Here is a 25305-nt window from a genome sequence, read left to right on the forward strand (position 1 = left end):
TTAACATAACACCGGGAGCGCTTCTCTTTGCGCTCCGCGTGCACGGTAAATTCCTCGGATAGTCGTCAAGGAAACCTCCGGCGGATCTGGCGCCGGCTGACGTTTCGGATAAAAGACACGTGCGTGGGACCGGCGCCGAGTCGCGCCGGTACCGGCGCGGCGAGCACGTGCACCGTGTATGACACGGGCGGGTGGAGGGGGAAGAGCGCCCCGACCGACGAACAGCGATGGCGGAGGATGATCTGTAGACGCTTAGGTCTGGATTATTAGAGGGTTTTTGCAATGCGCGTCTCTTGCAATGCCGACACGGCGAGGGCAGAGAAAAACGTAAGTCATGAGGAGCTATCGTATACGACTTACGTTTCTCTCTGCCTTGCCTTAACGTCTACGACCGATCGTGCGACAGACTCGAGCGCCCGCCGGTGGCTCTCTCTGTCCACCGGCCCAGTTCCTTTTCTCGGCAAAGGGAAAACGGTCACGCGAGAGCCGGCACGTTAATTCCCTTCGTTCGCGCTGCGTCCCTACGCGCGGAGAGCCGAGAGGACTCGATCGCCTCTCATGTACATACATACGCGGCCTCGCGGCCGCGAGACCAAGAGCCGCAGTCGCACCCGGAGCACGCGGCACGCGCGCGCCTCCGAGTGCCTGCGATTCGCGTACGCGCCGCGATCACGTGAACGTCACGCGCGGGCGGGCGGGCGAGCGCGCAGGCGCGGTGGCGCCTCGTCGATCGGCGCCGGGCCCAGGCCCGGTCTCGCGACCGCGCACGAATTGTCGCGCGTTCAAACGCGTGTCGAACGTGGTGTTACGTGGAACGGTACCGCGCGCGATCGTCGGCGCGCCGGCCGAGCCGAGGGGTTGCTCTCTCTCTCTCTCTCTCTCTCTTTTCTTTCTTTCTTTTTCTCTCTCTCTCCCTCCCCCTTTCTCTCTCTCTCTTTCTCTATACATATATCTCTCTCTCTCCCTCTTCCTTCCCCTCTCGCGCACGCGCGCCCGCGAGTTATCGCGGGTCTCGCGACTTCTCGAGGAACGGTCCGATTGTCGTACAGGCCGCGCGACGGCGTGATAAGACCGCAGCAGTCGGTCGTGCGCGCCGGAGTCGGCGATTGGCACGCGCGCGATGCGCTACACGTCGGTCATTATCGTGCATGAGGAGGCGAGTACCACCGCCCGGCCGTGCCCCGCCGGTCCTTTAAACGCGGCCGGCGTCGTTTGAGAACGGGAACTCCTCCCCCGTTTCATTGCATCCCCCTACGTGCGTCGCGGGCTCTCTCTCTCTCTCTCGATCGCGGTGGTGGCCGCCTGTAATCGCGATGTTGCGTGCAATCGTATGAGAGAGAGAGATATATATATATATATTTATCACGCCAGACAGGGGACAACTTGTGTTTCACGGAGCGAGAGAGGCAGAAACGAGGATACCACGTGAAGGAGGTAGGAAAATGTGGGGCCAAAATTTCGACTCGGGATAGACAATTTGATAATATCTTTTTACTCCTGCCTTGAATCTTTAATTCTAAAAATTTACTTTAGCTTCCAATTAAAAGGACCTACTTTAATGCTAAATTGGCAAAAGTAGAAGTTTCCGACACTACCAGTTTTTAAGTAGGAGTCAATTTTGTACTTGCAGTTCGATCTCTGTTACTTGCCTTAGGTCCTACTATATAATAGAATTAAAGGTTCAACGTAGGAACAAAATTTCGACTCGGGATAGACAATTTGATGATATTTTTTTACTCCTGCCTTGAATCTTTAATCCTAAAAATTTACTTTAGCTTCCAATTAAAAGGACCTACTTTAATGCTAAATTGGCAAAAGTAGAAGTTTCCGACACTACCAGTTTTTAAGTAGGAGTCAATTTTGTACTTGCAGTTCGATCTCTGTTACTTGCCTTAGGTCCTACTGTATAATAGAATTAAAGGTTCAACGTAGGGCCAAAATTTCGACTCGGGATAGACAATTTGATGATATTTTTTTACTCCTCCCTTGAATCTTTAATTCTAAAAATTTACTTTAGCTTCCAATTAAAAGGACCTACTTTAATGCTAAATTGACAAAAGTAGAAGTTTCCGACACTACTAGTTTTTAAGTAGGAGTAAATTTTGTACTTGCAGTTCGACCTCGTCAATTTGTCGTTCACAATTTTTTATGCAGATACGACAATGCTGCATTTTTACATTGTTTCGCGCGACACTCGCACGGCTCACATGGCACGAAGTACATAGAGAATATTTCTCGTTCATGCACATTTAATTTTAACTACAATAGTAACCAGAATAGCGTTTGAATCTTGGCACTTAACACATCGGCGAAATTTTCCATTCTCTATTTTGCATCTCGGGAAACAAAGCCACAATGTTTTCGTAGCGCGTTGTACATAAGTACATCATCGTGTTTCACATGTGAAGGGAGTGCACACGCGATAACATACCCTGCTTAAAATATTAGATAGAATATGATCGGACGGTATTAGATTACACGCAATTTCAACGAAAATAAATAAGAGTCTTATTAATTTACATTGAAACTGCATATAATCCAATATAATCGCATCATATTCGATTTATTATTTTAAACAGGATCGCGCCCAAGCCGGTACTCATTTCGATATGCTCAGATTTCAACGATATGCATCAACGTGCAAATGATATCCCGATTTTTCTCAAGGTATAATAAAAATTATGCCATTATGGCATATGTGAGATGCGAGATTCTCGCGGCGCGAAGAATCTCCGCTAGAAATTAATCTTGTATCAAAATTGCATCAGTTACGAGCGTAAGGCCGGTTCTATCGTATCGTAGTGTCGCAAACCTTGGGAGAATTTACCGTAAATGAAACTAAAGTTTCTAAAAATAATCTGTCACATCTAAGAGTTCACTTAAAGAAGTTAAAGGTTTACTTAACAAATTTTTAAGTAATTTTAGACACTCACAGTAATTCTTAGATAGCCAAGCCTGTGTCCAAGCCGATACTCATTTCGATAGGCTCAGATTTCAACGATACATCAACGTGCAAATGATATCCCGATTGTTCTCAAGTTATAATGAAAATATTGCCATTGTGGCGTGAGATGCGTGATTCTCGTGGCGCGGAGAATCTCCGCTAGAAATTAATCTTGCATCGAAGTCGCATCAGTTACGAGCGTAAGGCCGGTTCTCGGTCGTATCGTAGCGTCGCAAACCTTGGGAGAATTTACTTGAAATGAAACTAAAGTTTCTAAAAGTAATCCTTCACTAAGAGTTCACTCAGGGGTTTACTTAAGAATTTTTTAAATAATTTTAGACACGGTAATTCTTAGATAGCCAAGCCTGTTTCTCGTAAGAAGAAAACCGCACGCGGTATTATAAATTATATCGCATACTTTTCACAGTTGTTTACGTTTTCTTTCAAATTCTTCAAGTGAGTTTTAAGTTTACCTGAAATCAAAGTTTAAAGTGTCCAAATTTACTTCTCATATTTCTTATTTTTTTTAAGTAAAATTTCAAGGTTTCCGAAGATACATTTTCCCAAGGGAAGAGTCGTGGACTGGGACTAGATCCTTGGGAATTCATTCGAAGGAGAAACGTATGCGAAAATGCTGCTCTTACAGAAAATTTACAAGTTGATTGGCTATTCGTATCGTTCTTAGCCAATCGACTTTCAACTTTTCTGTGAGAGCAGAATTTTTGCATACGTTTCTCTCTCGAGTGAATCCAAGAATCGAGTCAGTGATTCTAATTCAACGGTGACAGGACGAATCTATGACTCGCGACTGCGATAGCAATTACATCTGCAATTGTGATTGGCTAGGCAGCCCCTAAAATTGGAAATAGCCAATCGCCGATGTAATCGCAATCGCAGTCGCGAGTCGCTAGTGTGACACGAGCCTAAAGCCTCCGCTACAATGATTCTCGGTTCTGTCTACAATGGTCGCAGTCTTAGAATCGTAGAGTCATGGATTGGGTCGTATCGATGTATAACTGAAACCGATTTTCTGTTTTTGAGGCATTTTCCCACGATATATTCGACATATAATGACACACGACAAATAACACTATTCTCTGATTGGTCCGTCGCGGCAATAAATCGCAGTCGTGGTCGTTGGAATAGGAATTGAACCTATTCGAGCGATTACGACTGCTTTGCGACTGCTCAAGCGACCATCGATACAACTGTACGACCATTGTAGACAGAACCGAGAATCATTGTAGCGGAGGCTTAATGCAAGCGCAGTAGTCGCGGACGCATTGAGCGGACGCGCCGCGCCGTCGCTCCGGAACAACGCGTCTGCAAGAAATCTGGACGTTTCCCTTGCAGCTGCACATGGGGAATTGCTCGCGGCCGCGAATGAGATCTCGCCGGTATCCACGACTTGCGGACGTCTGTATCTAAACGACGTTTGTTTATGACGTTCGACACTTCATTGTTAGCTCTGCGGTCCGATTCCGGCAACGCGTGATACGGAATACAAACATACAGACTGAGAATCGAATACAATCGCAGCTGATGCGCGACACAGACAAATGATTTCTGAAAGAGAAGAAAGAAAGTAACAGATTCGTGCGAGCACGTTTCTATAAAGATTTGCCTTTGGCCGAGGGCTAAACCGCCGACCAAAGTCATGTTACACCAATGCCCACTAATGCCCAGGGGGCATTTTATTTTTATAATGTCCCAGCAAGGCCTGACGCCCAAACTAACGTCGAAAAAATGCCCAGTACTCGCTTTTAACAGAAACGTCATATTGAGGCAAGTTGAAAATTGCGAAAGGCTGCCGATAGTGATTTACTTTCGTTTCGTCGAGATGGATTTTTCGGGTGGAAACCTTCATTTTAAACCGGGGGGAAGAGCACGTGCTCGACTCACGTGAGAATGAACGCGACGCAAAATTGAAATCAAGCTCCGACCTCGTGAGCCACTGCAGTTCCCGATAGTGGAAAATACCGAGAGCCAAGCCTCTTTGTTGATGGTACACAAATGAACTCTCGCTCCTTTCTTATCGATGTGGTATTTCTGTTTGCCGGCAAAAAGTATCCGTATTATAATTGCGAAGATTAGAATTGTGGAGCGTGAGATAACGCGCGGATCTCAACTAGCATGCCAAATAATGTGTAGCTCATTATTCATCCGCGATTTTGAAGTTCATTTGCGGCAGGCCGAAAGAGAGACGCGTTTCCCACACGCGCGTATATTATCGTCTCGTAAAGGAGATTCTGTGTTTACAAACAAGACCCAAGATAGCTTCTTCAAGTCGCATAATTTACACACATGTTAGACATTACGTCGTGCCATTACCAAATTAGCCCGGCCATGTTAGCCGAGTCTATTTATACTTTGTTAGGAACGCGCTGATAGGCATTGAAGGAATTAGACGCGTCTAACTAAAGGAATTTCGTTTCGCAATTAATCGAAACTGTATCGAAACATTTGATTCGGGCGAGTGTGACAAGATATTCTGCGTAGTTATTCATTGCCAAAGATGTCAGATTGATTGAAGTTGAGCGAATTCGGCGGCTTGCAATTAGTGCGCACCGAGTGCGCACCAGGACTTGTTTACAGTCAACTCTTATATGTTGTTTAAGGATCGTCTTAACTACTTTTTCAAGTACATTGTGCTACTAGGGTTGGTGTGCACCGAGGGGGAAACCGCTGACCAAGATCTTGTACACCAATGCCCACTAATGCCCGGTGGGCATTACTTAATCTTATCTTATTTCATCTTATTTTATCTTATTTTATCTTTATAATGCCCAAACTAATGCCCAAAAATGCCTAGTAATGCCCAGTAATGCCGCAAATCTGTACACCGCACTGCCCTCAGCGGTTTCCCCCTCGGTGTGCATTTAGTTCGCACTAGCGCAAGTTGCTGAATTCGCTATAAAACAATCGTTCTCCCTGCACAATTATTTTATTTCCTCGATATCAGCAATTGATTATTTATTTATTAAACAATCGGTGATAGAAGAATAGAGCGAAAAGTGTCCTTAATAGACGGATAGAGTTTGAGAGAATTATTCGCGAAAATCTCTTGCATCTTTGCAGAGAGGTGCGTGCGCGAATACAGCGCGTACCGCCCAGATATTCTCTCGAAACCAGCTAGGCGGCTTCCCGGGCGACATTCACGCGCCGTGTGTAGTCGTGCGTTTCGTGCTCGCACAAAAGCCGGCATTTTTCCCGGTTAATCAAACACGCCTACGTGACATTTTAACACGTGCTGCCGCTGGTTTCCGGGGAAAGTCCGAAGCCGATTCTCGCGACCTTTCCGATTGAGGGGGTGCATCGAGTGAACTCGGAAAGCGGTAAGGGAAGTCCGGGATTCACGTGAACTCGTCTACCGGAAATGAGTATATCTTGCGTCTCGTGGTGAACGCAAATGTGCTTCGTTTCTTACGCAATACCGACGCGTGCGTTAACTCGCGATATCGTTGAGAAAGCGAAGGAAAGAAAGTTTAGACGCGACACAACGGATAATAAATAAATTGCGATACCTCTTATCTGCGTCTACCAATCCGTCTGCTGATTTCAAGTGTCGTTATTTGAATAAAGAGAAAAAGTAGACGTGCGGACACGTGATGCTTGAATGATGTTACATCAGATATCGCGGAAGAAGTTAAGACGTCGCAGTTTAATCCAGTAGACGTGAATGTAGCTTCGGCGTTTCAGACTCATTGGCTTCTTTCTTTCTTTCCGCAAATGGGTATTTTCTTTGACGCATTAAAATATATTAATCTATATCCGCCATCATCAAAGAAGCGAGGTTTAGCCTGCTTCAGTTTCCTCGAAGGTTTCGTCATTTTCACTTTTGAAATTTCGAATAAAATAAGTTCTCTGCATTTCGGTTTGAAAAATAAGTCAACGTGTACCTCTAATGCTACTTCACGTGTGTTCAAATTAGGGGTGTGCCACGGTGTATCTCCGCTCTGGGAAAAAAGACAGTTAGCAAGCCATTTTGGGGCCCACAGTTAGTAATCGAATTATTTGGATTGTTCGAAATTCTTCTCTGGGAAAGATTTTGACCGTTTTTTTGGAGTTAAGCAACTTAACATTTCGGTTAGTGGCTCTCCAAGTGAAAATTATCTTTGCGTTACTGAATATCGACAGAACTAATTGAGAGAATTGATTAGTGTTACTCTAAAACCTTGGATATAGATAGAATACATGATAATCTAATTTAGGTTGCCAGTAATAGATAACAATGGATAAGTTTAGTCGACCTTAACTGGCACGTGTTTAATAAATTAAAAATTATAAATATGCAGTGCGACGTTTCGACCGAGGGTTTAGGTCCTTATCGAGCACAAATTCTAAAGAGAACAAACGAATAATCGGTGTCACACGCTTATCATAGATACAAATGAAAAATAAAAATTCAAACTGAATAGATATAATAGCTAATTCCGATTTTTAGTTACGCGGGGTAAAACTCGTAAAAGATTAGAGTGTTACGAGCAATCCAAATAATTCGATTACTAATTGTGGGCCCCAAGCTGCTGTCTTTTTTTTCCCCCAGAGCATGCGGTCTAATGTCGCGCGGTTTCGGCGACGAGTTAAACTTTGCTCGGTAAGATTCCGCGATCGGCCATTTCGCGAGGGCGTTAGAGACAAGTGAGAAGGCGAGAGAGAGAGCCGAGGATATATGTGTATGTCGGTTATCATTACCGCTTCGAACCAGAATACCGGGGGCGATAAGACCGGGAGGGTTCGACCTCAACGGCGCCTCCGTCCGAACGAAAAAAAAGAAAAGGAAAAAATGAGGGAAATACTGCTGCGCTGAGCGCGGAGTCGCCCGACTCCAAAAGCGCCAGATACGGTTCGTCGATCGCTGATTATACAAGATATATCTCTCGCACGTGTTTGTCGCATGGATGTCTGGTGACATGCAGCGGCGACTCGAAATTAGAACATTTTCTATCGAGCAGTTCCGTTGAACTTTACAGCCGCGCGTAAACTTGAATCTCGTCCTCGATTTCCATTACGCATCGAGATCATAGATGCGTCTTTGCGCAAATCTTCCGCCGTATATTTGGTCGAGGGAAAATCGAGGCACTGAAAAAGTAAGTGGCAAAATTTTTGAACGAATTACAATTATGGCCCGGTTTTTTATTTTCTGGTTAACTGTTACCCTTGGGAAAATATACCTCGGGAAACCTTGATATTTTACTTTAGAAAAATAAGAAATGTGGAAAATAAATTTGGACACTTCAAACTTTTATTTAAGGTAAACTTAAAACTCACCTGAAGAATTTGAAAGAGAAAGAATTGTGAAAAGTATGCGATATATAATTTGTAATACCGCGTGCGGTTTTCTTCTTACGAGAAAGTGCTGTGCCGCGCGGGAACTTCGGCAGGGTTGGCTATCTAAAAATTACTTTGTGTTCAAAATTACTTAAAACTTGGCTTTCAAGCTTCCGCGGCTGCTATCTTCTTCATTACTTAAATCTTCTTAAGTAAACTTTTAACTTCTTTAAGTAAACTCTCTTAGATTTGAAAGATTACTTTTAAAAACTTAAATTTTATTTAAAGTAAATTTTTCCAAGGATTAACCACAGGTTAGTCGATTCTCTGTCTCTTCGTAGATAATAACGTAGAAAAGAATGAAGAGTCGTCTGGTTAACAGTTAACCAGAAAATGAAAAACCGGGCCTAAGTGTGTGCGTGTGAGACCGAGAATTATAATATAATAATTGACAATCGCCTCAAGCGCGCGCGCGGGCATATGTTTTCTCTTCCAGATGAAAGCTCCACGAGAAATTGTAAAACGTCAAATATTAAGAATAGATCGGAATGTCTGTCCCCTAGGTATCCCCCAAACTATTTTAGCATCACGAATTCGTGGTCCGATCAGGTCTCGAATTTAAATGAAGCTACTCGAATTCCATCGACCGGTCCTTCTGCTCTCTACCGGGCCCGGTTTACGCTCATTTTGTGACATGCATATGAAATGATAAAACCGGTTGAAGAACGCGTCTTCTCCGTTCGTCATTTTTGCTCTTTACAATCGGCGGCTACTTTGTACGTTCAAAGATCGCTTTCAGCAACTGATGCTTATAACGTTTGCACAGGGCAAATTCAGAGCTGTCACAATCGTGGTATTTCACGCGTCGTTAAGTAGACTTCATCAACTAATCGATGCGTCAGGTGTGATGAACGAATGTGACAAATGTCACAAGTACAGATAAATGCGACGAGTATCAAAATGCCTTCGTGATCTCCGTTTTTCAGATTTCAAAAAATATGCTCTGTATTAAGATGCCTTTCTCTATATAAGAAAAATCTAATCTTCGTAAAGAAGGGATCCTCATGAATTTATAAATACTTTTTTCGCATCAGTCGCTTAGCACACTTAACTAATATTGATAACATATTAACGTCAATATATAAATGGAGCAATAATTTATGCCAAGAGAATGGAATGCAATGGTATTTAATACAATTTGCCTTTATAATGAATGAAGAAAAGTAGACCGGCATAAAATTAGAAAGACATTGGAAAAGTTAAAAATACGCAATATACTTTTTTTTAAATAACTTTCTACTTGTTAAATCCTAATTATTTTAATTTACCTAATTCACTTATCCTGATTGAGAGCTAAGTAAAACGTAAATTGAGATAAGATAATGATTAAAATCGAGAACGTTAATTTGCCGAGAGAGGGGGGGGGGAGGCTTAATAACATTTTATTAAAAATTTTTTACGTCACTTCGTAGGCATCAAAGTCCACTCGATTATTATAACTTGCTCGGAATGCTTTATAAAAAGTGGACCTTTCACACAACCTTACACGGAAAAAAACATTTAGCTGCTGTAGCTAAAACTTAGTAAAATATGGACAGCTAATATTTTTAGTTTGCTGTCGTAGCAAAATATTGAGCTATCACAACTAAAAATATTAGCTGTCCATATTTTACTAAGTTTTAGCTACAGCAGCTAAATGTTTTTTTCCGTGTAGAGTGTCTGGAAATTCAAAATGGCAAAGAGTGGCGATTCAGGGTTATCTGGCATTGTGTTTACGTTCTTGTAGACATCGTTTACACATTCTTATGGCCATTCTTTAATGCACAGACTACGTAACATGATATCGAGATTATCGTAGGTCAGGCGTGCACAGAGGTTTCGACATCATTATTTCGTGTATCATTTGTCTCATCTTTCCAGATAACGCTAATACTTTCGTATTTTACGTATGCGAGTCAACAATTGTAATTAGAATGCAATGCTAGATACGGTATCAACCGAGTGTCAATTTGAGCGGAAGAAACATAATTAACTAAGCTAACCCCATCAGTCATTTCCCGTCAAATGTAATCGTATTCGTGAATTTAATTATCAAAAACTCGACTGCTTAATCATCAAAGGAACGTATCATGTAGCAGTTTGTGTATTAATTTTCTATCGCAATTATCTATTTACGCATCGCCATTAATTTTACAAAGCTGTCACAACGCTTCTTTATCAAAACATGACAAATTTGCGATTATAATCGGAAATCAGGTCTCCGCTACGCGGCCTCGCGTTCGAAATTCCTCGGATACGTACGTTCGTCCTCTTTTTATGATTAAAGCTGTTCGAATCGGTCTCACGGAATCTTTAACGCACCCACGAGAACGATCACATTTCCATTCACGATCGTCATTCCGTCGCCTTTCGCCAACTGATTCATGCGACAGAACGGGCGCACTAAACTATTTGCGGAATTGTATTCATGAGAAGTGAAATCGAGGCAGCTCCGCTGTCCGTCGACTCGCGTGACAATACACCCTCCTCGCCAATCGCACCGAAACATTGTCTCGATATCGTTATTCGCCGCCTCGACCGTGCAAGTGCATTCAACGCTATCAGTCAAATGCGCCCTCGTCTTTTTTTTCCTCAACGATAAAGAATGTGTGTCTTGAGCGGCGCGAAGTAATTCCGATTGGTTTAAGGGGCATATATCAGGCAATATCACGCGTTGCCGGCTGACAAACAAAAGTCACGTTACACCGGTAAAACCGCCGAAACCGATATCAATGTGTGTTTTCGCGCTGCACGCGCGATTAAATTTTCTTGTTTGATCTAAAGATATCTGCCAGATCGTAATGCAGTAAAACACCAGGCAATCGTGTTCTACGACGACAATTTACGTCACAATTTAAAGTTATCTGAAGTATAAAACATTGTGGTATACACACAGCACAGAATCATTATTTATCCCGAGCTGCGCCACTTTAAGGGCCAATTTCACAAACGTTGGTTAACTGTTAATTAGGGTTCAGTCGACTCCCTATCTTTTTCCATCTTATTATCTATACAGAGAATCAATTAATCTTCGGCTAGCTGTTAACCCATGTTTGTGAAGCTAAACCGTTTAGCTAAAGAAATGACGAAATAAGATTGTAAAACGAGAATTTCTCTCTAAACCGAACGAAGAATGCGTTAAAAAAAAAGCAAAAACAATTTCTCGAATATTTATCAAGACAAATATATCTTTTATCGCCTTAATTTTTATACACACTTTCTCGTATTACTGATTCAGTGTAGAAACTTATCACGATAATATAAAAGTTCAACTTTTGCCGAGTAAGGACAGTGGTCATTAAATGATTGTGCTATTGATGACCCGAGGTCATTTGATTCGATTACTTATGTATACGCAACAACGGTAAAAATAACGGAAATGCGATAAATTAAATCGTAAATTAGACACTGTTTGTGAGAAAACGTCCAAAGAAGCACAAGCGTTTGACGTCTTCCGCGTAGCGTTTGACACCTTCTGCTCGCCTTATTATCTCTACGATACTAATTCCTCGCAGTCAGATAGTATAATATTATCGCCTTTTGATATAGTAAAGCACGAATGATACCGATGACCGATTAACAAAATGTTCATCGGCCAAGTGTTTCGAATGTTACTTCATAGTATTTTCCCAGAGGTACGTGTAATCATCTTTGCACTTGATAACTGACATTTGTCGTACCATGTTTTATTTCTGTGCAATGTCAAATATTCCTAAATATTCGCGATACAATTCTATCTATTGTTATATATAATGTATGAAGACAATTAAATTTCTACAGACTTGTGTTTAAAAAGCTGACGATTATAAAATAAAAAGTTGAAAGTGAAATCAGAGGAGTTGAAAATTAAAAAAAAATTTTTACAAAGTTAAAGGAGACAATTTCCACATCTCTTTTTCGTATCGCCGGCTAGATAAAGGCGTGAAAACGTGGGTTATAAAAACCCACTGTGATTGCCATATGCGCAGCTTTATTTAAAATTAATATCTTATCAGCTAAAGCTATGTAAGTCACATACGTAACGTGATATTTCGACGATCGCATTACGCAATTCACCCTGATTTTAAATCCGTATCCTTTAACTCTCGAGTAAACCAGATATTATGACTTCTGTTTCGGATGATACAATAGTTTACTTAATAAGACATGTTAAAAATGACATGTGTTAAAATATACATATGTATTTCATATATATTTACGTATATTTTAAGTCACTGTGTATGAAAATTTACGAAACGGATTTCATTTATCGCGTTCGTTTGATTGAAAAAAAATCACTCAAAAGATATCTTTACCGTTGCGTGATTTCATTTCCTGCAATTAATGAGATTGATAAAATATTATTAAAGGAAAGTATTATGAGGTAAAATCCTAATATCAGATAGCAGGGGTTTCTGTTAAATTAATAGGCATCATCAGTTGATTCCACCATGAATTTATTGCCCTTGCAGCGAAATCTGTTTAGTGGAAAATTCATTGTTAGACTGTGTAATCGTTGCGAAATAAGATTTGCGATTGAATTTGGGCGTTGAAAACCTGCTATCTCATATTAGAAACCTATCTCATAATAGAGACCCTTCATCCGCTATGTCTTTCTATGAAATGCCCTTGATAATCATAAATAATGCCATGTATTTCTCGATATCTTTCTAAAAAATACTCATGCCACAATTTTTCACGTTTTAACGTCAAATATCTCATCGATCTAAGTCTCCGACAATTTCGGAGAAGAAATATTATTAAAGTTAAGTAAGTTAAATAAAATATCTTCACGGCATAAAGAGTTTCCTGAATTATATTTTTTTTTATACATAAATTCATACTATCGGTACTTTCTCTTGCTCTGTCCCGTATATCCCTCATTAGAATAATTTAATGGCAAAGGATAGACGAGGTGCGCGCCTGACAATTTGCTAGTTTTATATCGATGCAGATGTTGCATATCAAGCTTCATAATTTACCTGCTCGTCATGCAACATTGCGTTCTACTGACGACAAATGATTCGACGTCAGAGCTGTATGTAGTACCATATCACCACATGGCGCCAATGCAGTCTCCGGGACTGCATTGGTGAACAAACCGCAAAGTGACCGCGGGTATCTCTGGTCATGACCTTAGGATTACAGCGCATTTTTAATTATTAACGTAACGATTTTTAATACACTGCACAGAATTTTATTGTGAACTTGTCTCATTATCTATCTCCGAGTTTCCCCATTGTCCTGTAAAACATTAATAAACCGGAAACTGCATGTGTATATACACGTATAAATTTGCAGCTATTCATGAAAAAGAATGAAAAATTGAGGAAAGTCCCCCCTATTATGAGATAGGCTCCTAATCAGAGATAGCGGAGTTCCTGCTAAATTAATAGGCATTTTTCCACTATGAATTTATTGCCCCTGGAGCGAAATCTGTTTAGTGGAAAATTGATTGTTAGATCGTGTAATCGTTGCGAGAAAAGATTTGTCATTGAATTTGGACGTTAAAAACCTACTGTCTCGTATTAGAATCCTATCTTATGATACTTTCCACTATATTTTCTACATTATTATAAAATGTATTCTAGAAATATTCTTCTTCCGAGGAAGAACTAGAGAGGGAGAAAAAGGAAATATACGACTAAAAATCTAGGAGCGTTTCGTTATAACTTACACAATTCCTCATTCTTTGAGCGTCTATTATACTTCACAAAGATTGCCGCTTATGAATTGGCAAGTTTCGTGACCCTTACGCGGGGTTAAGGTTTTCTATTTTGAGCAATTCGCACTTGGGCTGAGAGGCTTGTCACTTTTCCGCTCTTTGATGTCGTCCGCGAGTTTATATCCACCTTAAAGAGTACGGACCATTGGATCAGATCCAAGGCCGTGTTTCATGACGATCTAAATGTGGCCGCGAGATTGTCCAAAATAGTTCGACTGCGTAACTCTCCCCAAGTCATCTAACCATCAGATAGTTCCCCGATGCAAAAGGGCTGTCGTAATTGCGGCTTGCACATTTCAACGTTTTCGCCGGAGACCGGAAATACTTCTCGCGCGTAAACTTCGCACGGATTAAATTACATTGCATCCCGCGCAAGTTCCACTTTGTTATACGTATTGTAGCAATAACGCAATACATGCGAATATTAAAATTGTACCTTTCAAAGTTATCAAAGACAAAAAATTTCATACATATCCCAATAATGAGATCGAAGTGTGTATGAAAAAATGAAAAAAGATAGAGATAACATGCAACGTAAACTTAAGGTGACCCAAGAGCATGCTTATCGATGCAAATAATAATGAAATTTATAGAGGACGTAGGAGAGAAATGCATCTGGCATATTAGGCTGATTTAAAAAGTGCGGAGAGATGATATTAACGTGATTGTCTTAGCTGTACAGTTTGCAAAAATAATAAACTATTCTATCTAGATACAAGACGTTGCGTTATGTGAACTGTCGTGAATTTTGAATGCACTAAAATTATTACATGATGCAATAAGTGGCCAATTACAATTATAAAATATTGCAACAAGCATACGATCGTTATTATAATAATTATAATATTAATTATTTATCCCGCCGTTGTTAGAAACGTATTGGCGGATAGACATTTATTTCAAGTATGGAAAAAAATATTTATTAACATTATAAAAAGAATCATAGAGGTGTGACATAATCGTTAATATATTGATCGAAGCGCAGAAAAATGCGCCTTTACAACTGCGTTCGATCGCCTATCGGGCCATTCGCTGCAATCGCGTCGCGTATTCACGGTCTCACATGTGTAAACAGAAGAGGCCAGGCGATAAACTGCCGTCTTTCTTTCTGCTACCAACAGCCATACGAATACACATCATTGGTGATTCTTGTTAATGATTATCAATTTCCGGGGCATTTGCATTTACATTGTGTGTTAAATAACACGTGCACATATAAAAGAAAATATGTAGAAAGGAGAGAGCGCCAATGTGAGTTAGAAAATGAACGGAACTCGGTTTCTCACAATAAAGCGACCCTTCTTCGGGTCCTCCTCAGTAAAACTCGTTTAGACCGAATGAAGCATATCTTAGGGGATCAGAGCACTATGTGACTTCAGAGTCATTCCTCTATCCGTGTTAATGTTTTCTTTTTAAGTCACATAGTGCTCTGATCCCCTAAGATTGCCCTTGGAGTGAATTCTGTTTAGTGGAAAATTGATTGTTGGATCGTTGCAGAAAAGGATTTGTGAGTGAATTTGGAAACATTGGAAACCTACTATCTCATATTAGAATCCTATCTCATAATAGAGGACTTTCCTGTATATATTTAACAATATTGTGAATTATTATTTTTAATAAAGTCAGTAACGTAGCGTGCAATAAACGATTATTATAAATGTTGGTGAAAATAATATCTCGCGATACTCCAAGGCCGTTGCAAGAAATGTTTCGATAAACGTCATCTTGTCAACAGTCTCTCGTCCATTATGCAACATTTACCTAACTGTTTACGACAATTAATAGATGACGGCCCTGCCCGATCATTACTTCGTTCAGAGGTTTCTTCATCTCCTCGTATCCGCGAGAAAAATAACGCGGGTAGATTTATCATGCTGAAGCACGCAACATGCGTCTCGGAAAAACGCGATAAAGTCGCTGAATAGAGATGTAACGAGGCACGTCGCGTCGAGAATTAAGCCCGTGAGTTTAAAACCTATTCATTCTGCGGTCTCTGCGGGAACGGTAAAAATACCGTCGCCAAATATATCGCGTTCGAGCACGCGGCGGTACGCCCGAGGAGAAAAGTGCAACGCGCCGATCACGAATCGCCGAGTCGATGAACAGGAAGTGCAATGAGGCGCGCCGAAGGCTTATTGTCCGCGAACGTATGATAATTCACGGACTGACAAGGTTCTACGAGATAACTCCTTGATCTTGATTGATCTGAAGAAAATCTTGGCAATACTGACCTGTGAAATAAAGTAACGGTTTAATTCTTTAATAATGTCCGTACTTATCGACGTTGCTGCGCGAGGATAATTTTCATCTTATTCAACGTTCACGTGAACATTATTGTGCAAACGAATATCCTTCCATTGCTCGCTCAATGTCGCTTTCTCGCCCGCAAGTAAAAACGGTTACAATTGCATAACCGAATCGCTATTTTTATATGGTTTGCCGTTTTTTCACGATACGTATTGTCGGTTAGATAAAGCGTAGTGTAACGTCTTCGGAAAATTACAGGGGAATGATAGTGAGCGTACCAAGAAGCGATAAGATTCTTTGTGTAAAACTGTAAATCGTTAGACCAAACAGTTCGACCTTGTTAAATCATTGCAAGATAAAGATAAATAACACCATGCGACGACCCTTGCTTGTACGTAACGGACAATCTTGTGAACCGTGCCGAATGTCAAGTTTTACAATGAGTTCTTTCCGTGCGGTATCTAGTTTAATTCTCTTTTGTCTTTATTCCTGGTATTTAATAAGTATTTAATAAGTCCTTCTAATCAACACGTAATTACGATCAAACCTCTCCGAACTGAAATAATATTTTTCAATCCTTTTATTCCTTCGAATACTTTTCAAATGTTGTTTGCATTACTTAGTATATATAACAGTTATTTCTGCACGTTACGCACTTTTATACAGTACCCCCCATAAGTTTGGAAGCACTTAATAAAAGTGTGTAATATGAAATACATAATGAAATCGATGTACTTTGCTTTGCAAGTGTTTATTTAACTAAAGACAATTAAAACGAAGATACATACGACAAGCTTTTAATAAATTGAAATTAAATTTTAGATTTTGTCAAAGTAACCGCTTTTTGCTTTAACGACTGTCTTGCGGCATGCGATAGATTAACTTTTGCAGAGATTCCGTCGGGATTCCGTTTCCATTCTTGCTGGAGAATCTCCCAGAGATCCACTTCGCTCTTTGCGAATCCTCCTGTCTAATTCGTTATTTAAACGACTTATGATATATTTGTGCCAAACATGTGCGCAGATCGCTGCTGTGCCACTATTTATCTGTAACATATAGGGTGTTTCCAAACTTATGGAGGGTACAAGTACGAACATTTAATATCCATGACGCGAATATTTGGGTAAATGTCCAACTTAATATAAGCGGGCAAATATGTAGTTAAATATATGCACGAATCATCGCAGGTTAAATCTCTTTGTAATTTCTGCGATCGCATAGTTAGCCCATGGCTCACTTTGTGGTTCAACTCGATTAATATAATTTTTAATATCAAGCGAGCCGCACCTTTCCCGCTCTATCGGAAGAAACAAGCGCTACACCACTCGTACAAGGTGTTCGGATGCACTTACTTTGCCAACAGAGTGTTCGCAACCTGTTGCAAGCTAATTATATTTCATGTTAGATCTATGATTTAGGAGATAACCTCGTGCTGAGATCTGAAATCGCGCCCGCGCGATTCACGGTCTGCCGATTCTCTGCGCTGCCGTTTGGTTTCGGTCTGGTACCTACTGTACATGCGTCTCGGGGCCCGGTTCACCCGGAACCGGTCCCCAGAGAAGGAAGAGCGGCACGCCGGTTCGTCGCGCTTGGGAGTCGTAATTCTACTCCGCGGGTAACTTGATTATGTGTATAATATACATATGCGCCAGCGCGCAAAAAGTTTTACCAACGACAAAATTGCACGTATGTGCGCGGATACGCGCAGTTGCTAACGAGTTCGAAGCGCAATTAAACCCGACGGCACACGATACCATTTTTCCTACCGGATTGCTTACGAGAACCAATCAGGATTTAACGCCAACGGCACACGGTACTACTTTTTCCCTACCGGATTGCTCACGTGAACCAATGAGGATGCGGAGCAAGACTGAATCTTGATTGGCTCTCGTAAGCAATCCAATGGGGAAAAATAGTATCGTGTGCCGTTGGCTTAAAACTCTGCAACCTTATTGATTCTCCTACGCAATCCAGTGGGAAAAATAGTATAATGTTGCCGTTGGCTTAAGCCCCTCTCGCTTAGGCGGATCAAGGATCTACGCACATTGCACTGAACTGCAACAATCTTGCACGTAGCAGAGCGTTATGTCTATAAGATAGTCAATACGATATAAACAAAAACACGAATGTTACTTACGCTGCATATTACTTTTATCTGGGAAAACTCTTATTAATAAGATGTGACAGATCTTACTTACGTCGCCGGATTATGATGACCTTTAATCACTTTACCACTTCACTTTTAACCACGCAATTATCATATCTTGGGACAAAAATGTACATACGTAACACATAAGATAGATCATTTTACACGATAGCATAATGCAGTCGATAAATAATTGACGGCATCGTATCTGGTCGCGTTTGACGTAGCAGATAATAATTGATAATTCGGCAAAATACGTTAATGTGGCATATTCGCGTTTATCAGAATAAATTATTAAGGTATTAAAGGCATTTTCGTTGGTAATGTACGTTTAAAGATACGATTGTTTTTGTCGCCGCAAAGAATGCGATTAGTAAATCGACGAACTTATAACCGTCGCGCGTATCGGCCAACTAATTGGCATTCGATCGACATAGCTAATAAGTATTTCCAATGGCATTAAAACAATGCGGATCCATGTGATCCGGGGATGAATCGCTGACGAAATCCCTGGCAGCCGAGAAATGTTCCAATCTTCGAACGCGCTCGTAGGTTTCACCCGCGGAAATTAAAACGAAGAGACCGTCGTCTCGGCAACAATAAATTTCTGACCAGGCGCCAGAGTGTCGTTAAGACACTGTTAAGTGGTATCTTTCCAGTCTCGTTCGATTTCTCGCGCGTAGTTCCGAACGGCCGTTGCTTCTATAACAGTTTTACGATTATATTCATGAAAGGATGACATAATTATGTAACTAAAAATCGCAATTAGCTATTCTATCTGTATCCAAGATTTTAAAGTGATACTATTGCAATCAATTCTCTCAATAAGTTCTGTCGATAATCAGTAACGCAAAGGTAATTTTCACCAAAGAGGCACTAACCGAAATGTTAAGTTGCTTAACTACAAAGAGAAACGGTCAAAATTTTTCCCAGAGCACGAGTTACGAACAATCCAAATAATTCGATTACTAATTGTGGGCCTCGAAATGGGTTGCTGCCTTTTTTTCCCAGAGTCTCCAACTTCAGAGCCCGTAAAAGCGGATTGTACTTTCTATTCTAACAATAAAGACCAATTTCACAAAGGCCGGTTAACTGTTAACCAGAGTTCAGTCAACTCCCTGTCTTTTTTCTATCTTGTTGTATCTAAGAAGAAACGGAGGACTCGATTAACCTTCGATTAGCGGTCAACCGTTTGTGAAACTGGCCCTAATGCCCGTTTCTTCCGATGTAGATTAACTTTAATCCCGGTTTAAATTACTTCTTATCGTTTTCCACTTCGTAAAACTGGAAAAAAGATATGAAGCAAGTTGAACCGAGATCAAAGTTAAGCTGCGTTGGTAGAAAAACGGGCGTAAGAGTAACATTTACAGCATCCGCGTCGTTCGCGTATAATGAAAAAAGTGGATTCTTTTCGTTCGCAGGTCTAAATGTGTTCGATAGCGATGCCGGCCGAATTGATGCTGCACAGCCCTCCGGTGTACAGCCCCCTGCTGTACGGCCCCTTGGTGGTCACGGCACCCACGATCACGAGCCGATCGGTGCCGCCCAGAATCAGGCCGTGCCTCTCTTCAGGGTCCTTGTCTCTGGACTCGCTGCGGAACAACGATGGCAAGCAGAAGAAACGGGTGGTATTCGCCGATGATCGCGGCCGCCCCCTCACACAGGTACTTCCACGATTCTTTCTTCGTCTTGATAAGCTTCGCGCGTAAAATCGGTTTACACGACGGACGAATTTGATTACTGTACTCGACATTTGCGAATTTATACGAGATATTATGCCACGACGTTTTTTGTATCCTTTCTTCAAAATTACACCAATTTTGATGATAGCGTCAATTACCCAGATAGTAATGCGTGTCTAAAAGACATCATAAAGATATCTTCAAGGGCCTATTCAGACACACTTGCATAGGTGCATAAGCATACGCATGAAGAGATTGATTGGTTTATTTCCTCATGCATGCACTTATGGCCCAATCAGATTCCTTATGCATATGTTTATGCGCCATGCAAATTTGTCTAGATAGACCCTAAAGCCCGTATCAAACTACAGATTGAGATTGGGATTAGATTGAAATTTGGCCAATCACAGTAAAGCTTACTAATCTCAAGTTTAGTAACTTTTACTCCAATTGGTCAAATTTCAATCTAATCCTCAATCTCAATCCGTAGTCTGATACGGACTTAAAGGTTATTGCACACAAAATTGCATAGCTACATACTCAAATAGCACATGAACATTTAAGAATATTCTTCAAGAATATTTGGAATATTTTATAGGTCATACTTATATACTTGTCTTATGTTCGTGGAACATTCGACTGACACTACTGTAAATCTTTTTCGAATGTGAATAGAATAATCTATCGAATATAATGTGTCGGTTATATATGGTATGATCACAGGTTTCACTGCCTTTTGCGTAAGATAAGTGCCATTACACAATAAACAATGTGCAATACATAAACTCGATGAATATTCAAAAATTATTCCGAACGAATATTCCAAAGGCATTCTCGACGAATATTCTAAAAAGGTTCGTCTTTGTTATGAATATACGATTTCTACTTGTAATAATCTATATATATTTATAGAATATTTGATTGGAATATTCTGAAATTAAGAATTATATTTGCACTCCAGAAGAATATTCCTAGAACTATGTATAGCATAAGAACTGTCCAAACCATAACATGTTCATTGATCTAGACGGTCTCGTGCTATGCACATGCAGTTATGCAATTTTGTGTGCAACAGCCCTAAGGTTGGCTTCACACCTTAGCGGAGAAGCAGAAATCAGAGTAGCAGAAATCCAATCGGAACCAATCAGAACTCTCGACAGCTTCTACTTTCTGCCAGCATGGCAGAGTGTGCTGTTTACTACTAGGGAGAATTCTGGGTAGTAATTATAAATTTTCCACGTGAAAAATTTCACGTCGACTCAATGATTTCAACTAGTGAAATTATTGTATTCGCGTAAAACTTTTCATTTCTCATGTTTCCACTTTAGGGGAAAAGTTACACAATCGTTGCCCTGATTGAATTTCTGCTTTTCTGCTTTCTGCTTTCCTACCAAGTGTGAATCCAACCTAAAGTCAGCGGCACCCGATGCTGTTTTTTTCTGCTGAATAGCTTGCAATCTAGTAAATTACTATAATTGCACCACTCAACACTCAAAATTTCTAGTAATTCACTGAATCGCAAACAGTCCAGCAGGAAAAATAGCATCGTTTACCGCTGGCTTAAGACAACTTTTAGACGTACATTCTTATTCATTAATGCCTTGACTGCATTTTTATCATCTTTTTATCATCTTCTTCTCATTTATACAAATCACCGAGTTTCACTCTCTAAAGTTCTTGGGGTGAAAATACTGCCATGGAGTGAAATATTCACCCTATTGAAGTGAATTTACCCCAACAGAGTTGAATATTTCACTCCACGGCGGTATTTTCGCTCCAAAAATTTGAGAGAGCAGGCTGTATGTAGCACAGACTTCTATAGAAGCTGTGAACTGCAGCCTGAAACTCATCGAAGTATAGATGGGAATAAAGATTATGAAAATGTGAATCCTAGTAAAACTGAGGTCCAGGCATTAATAAATAAAGCCAACTGTTTAAAAGACAATTTAACACCGTTTTAAAGACGATCGTTTAGACATGCATGCTATCTAGGTATCTGACTATTCAAACACATTCGAAGCATCTTCATACCATGCGCAACGTAGAAACGACGTACTTCCGGTTTTGCGGAAATACGACGGGCTCGGGGAAATTGGCAAATTTCTAGAGTCTACGGTGTTCTACGACATTCTAAGCACACGCGGTATACGTTCTTATTGTCCATTCTGTCCGATCCCAGTGCACTATTAAATTACGGTTTTTATTTGGATTTGTTCTACTGTAGTGCGGGTGTGCGCTAGTAATCGCTAGCTTTTTCACAATTCATACTTTTGTACTCGTTGATAAAATTATGAACCTGCGAGCTAAAATCATGCAAAATAAAATCAGGCGGAAAGTAAGTACCGAGAGATGCGATTTAAGCTTATGTACTCAATATCAAAATGTTAAACAGAATCACCTTGTGATCATCTGGGTTAAAATTACAATTGTGCAATTAATACCAAAGAAAACGACAAATCTGAACTTGGTTCCCGAGCCACGTGGTTCAATTTTAACGTATCGTTATTGCATCATTCAGCAATCGTATTAATATTTCGCCCGGCTAACTTTTTTTCCGGCTTTTAATTTGCCCCGGCATTCTTTACTTGAATATTTCGCTTGATTTGGCACGTAGGTACGCGTGATGTCGGAACCGAGCAACGTGCCACCGCTGTGGAGCACTGCGTACGTGGCCGGCTTGACCGGAGGTCTGTTCAGCCTGTCGAAGGCTCAAAATCAGAAAACTGCGCAGAACAGCACGCCATTGTGGCAAGTGACCTTTCCGCAGCCGGCAAGCGACTATCTCGCCTTCCGGCGTAAGCTCGATCAGGGCAACGTCAGCCTGGAGAACGTGATCGTGCGCGAATCCGAGCAGTGCCTGGTGGGCACGGTGAAGGTGCGAAACCTTGCCTACGACAAGGAGGTCGTGGTGAGGGCCAGCAGCGACGGCTGGTCCACTCACGAGGACGTGCACTGCACGTACGTGGCGCAACCGGGATCGCCGGGTCCCCTCATCTTGTACGACACCTTCCGCTTCCGGCTCACCTTGCCGGTGGCATCGAACGTCATCGAATTCTGCGTGAGGTACCGCACCGAAGGCAAGGAGTCGTGGGACAACAACGAGGGGAAAAACTATGTGATTCGCAAGAAGCAGGAGGTAAGGGTTTTAAAAAGATTCTTTCATCTCTTAATACGCGCGGAACTTTATACGTATCCGTGTCTTCTATCTGTAGTCCTTGTAACGACGCGTACGGCGTTTTATGACTTACGGATTGACATATTTTCGTAAAAGTTACGCGATTTTATTTGCTATCGCGCAAGGATCTTCGGGTCTTCGTCAAATATTTGCCAGGCGGCGGCAATCCGTTACGGTTGATTGATTTTCAAGGATATTCATGGCTTAAACGAACGTTTAAAAGACGATCGTGTTCTTCGCGCGATACTCGTAGTTGTTGAATTAAAATTTTATCCTATTAACGCTCGGAGACGTGATTGCAAGAGCGTTTGCCTGCCTTTCATTATATCAATTGGTCAAATATAAATTCTGAATTTCTTTCAAATCTTTTACAACGATCCCAGAGGACTTAGACACGTTATACTGATGCTTCAGCCCCGAGTGCCGGCCACGCGATACGACACCAGCCAGACGACGAAATGTGACGGCCTCGCCGGCGACAGCGAGACGAGGGATGGCATACCACAGATCGCGGAAGCCACCAGGTTGAACATGCGTACCTGGAGCGAGTTCGCGTCCTGGCAGCACCTGGCCAACGACGCGCCCTACTGGTGAATCGACCGGCTAGGAGGTCACACGTCCCCTCGTCACGAAATCATGTACGAAGCTGTACAAACCTCTCCAGTTTTCTCACCTCGGCGACTTCGCCGAGACGTAGATCACGCGGGTCCACGAGACGCCGGGCGTCTCTCGCGAGGCACGTGACTCGTCGGGGACGTGGAAGCGGGGAGGAATAAACGCGAGGACGTGAGGAGAGAAGCTGTGCGACGATCCGAATTGAGAACGAGGAAACAAGAGCGCGCGTGCGGGAGAAAAAACGATTGGAGGGTGATAGCGCGGGCGGCGGAGCCGGACAACGTCGAGCGTCGGATAACGCAATCTGCACGGTAAGCTCCGATTCTCCTCCCCTTATTTCTTCTTTCGTGTGAGAACGCCTCGCCGAGTTTCAGCGCTTATTTTCGCGACGGGCGATGGCCTGAAAGAAACGGGCGATTCGCGCGATAAAATGCCGCGAGGGGATGCTGGGGGGGTGATTTTGCACCTTTTGCACTTAAAACTGCCCGTTTCGTGGAAACATTTGTGTAATACACAAATTAAACACAAAAAAAATGGCTTACGCGTACAGATCGAAAGCAGCTTGCTATTCCGGCTAAATAAAAGAACAACATGACACCACTGAAACTAAGTTTGTAAGTCTAATAAGAAATAATAGCGAGCAACACACATACTACGTGTACTGTATGTGTGTACTATTATTTCTTATTAGATTTACAAACTTAGTTTCAGTGATGCCATATGGTTCTTTCATTTAGCCGGAATAGCAAGCTGCTTTCGATCTATACGCGTAAGCCATTTAATTTGTATATTACACAAATGTTTCCGTGAACTGAGAGTTTCTTTCTTAGAAAGGTGCAAAAGAGCAGAATCACTCCACCCCGTGAGGGCAGTTTTCATGATTATTAGGTCTACATTATATACTTGAGAAAATACGTAAATTCATGCATGTGTTTTCTCGTAAGATATTTGTTTTTTTTTTTCATTTTACTAAAATAAAAATTCCTAGTCGAAGGTATCGAGTCCTGGTACTTTCAACCAATTTGATTCATCGGCAATATCTTTCATACTTTCACCGCCGTACTCGTCTTAAGCCGAACGGATTTACTCGAATACTCGTATCCTTGCATTCCTCGTGCATGCTTAAAATGGCGCGTATTTTTATCCAGTCGATTCCTGCCCATGACGTAAAATAAGAAGCGAGAGCCGTGCAGTTATGTATCGATGTATCGGGCTCGAAGTTTCAATGTAGCAAACGGCAACGTCGGCAAGATCAACATGCTGCTTTTTAAGGGATTATAATACGCACTCGAACTTCAAGCATATTTTAAATTGCACACTCGCGAAACCAGTTTCGAGTTTAACCAAACGTGGAAGAGTACTTAGTGGAGACGGCATAAACAAATAATAAAACATCTTAATGAAAATATATGTATAAAGGAAAGTTCTCTATTATGAGACAGGCTCCTAATACAGGATAGCAAGCAGCAGCGTCAGCAAGAT

General features: G+C 41.4%; 1 protein-coding gene across 3 annotated transcripts in view; it reads left to right on the forward strand.

Moving 5' to 3' along the window:
- The first annotated feature begins 913 nt into the window (after window positions 1-913).
- LOC105563905 (protein phosphatase 1 regulatory subunit 3C) overlaps window positions 914-25305 on the forward strand; it is a 33228-nt gene continuing 8836 nt past the window's right edge. Inside the window, exons 1-4 of one of the 3 annotated variants that reach the window (XM_012015905.1) lie at window positions 914-1434; window positions 19773-20015; window positions 22648-23169; window positions 23592-23670. In XM_012015905.1, the coding sequence (XP_011871295.1) occupies window positions 19779-20015; window positions 22648-23169; window positions 23592-23600 (768 nt within the window). In that variant the 5' untranslated portion in view covers window positions 914-1434; window positions 19773-19778 and the 3' untranslated portion in view covers window positions 23601-23670. Of the gene's footprint in view, window positions 1435-7767; window positions 8035-19772; window positions 20016-22647; window positions 23170-23591; window positions 24135-25305 lie in introns of those variants that run through there. The other 2 variants (XM_012015903.1, XM_012015904.1) reach the window with 2 other exon arrangements.

The sequence above is a fragment of the Vollenhovia emeryi genome, unplaced genomic scaffold, assembly GCF_000949405.1.
Source record: "Vollenhovia emeryi isolate VEMERY1.0 unplaced genomic scaffold, V.emery_V1.0 DF939170.1, whole genome shotgun sequence".
In the NCBI taxonomy this organism is placed as follows: domain Eukaryota; kingdom Metazoa; phylum Arthropoda; class Insecta; order Hymenoptera; family Formicidae; genus Vollenhovia; species Vollenhovia emeryi.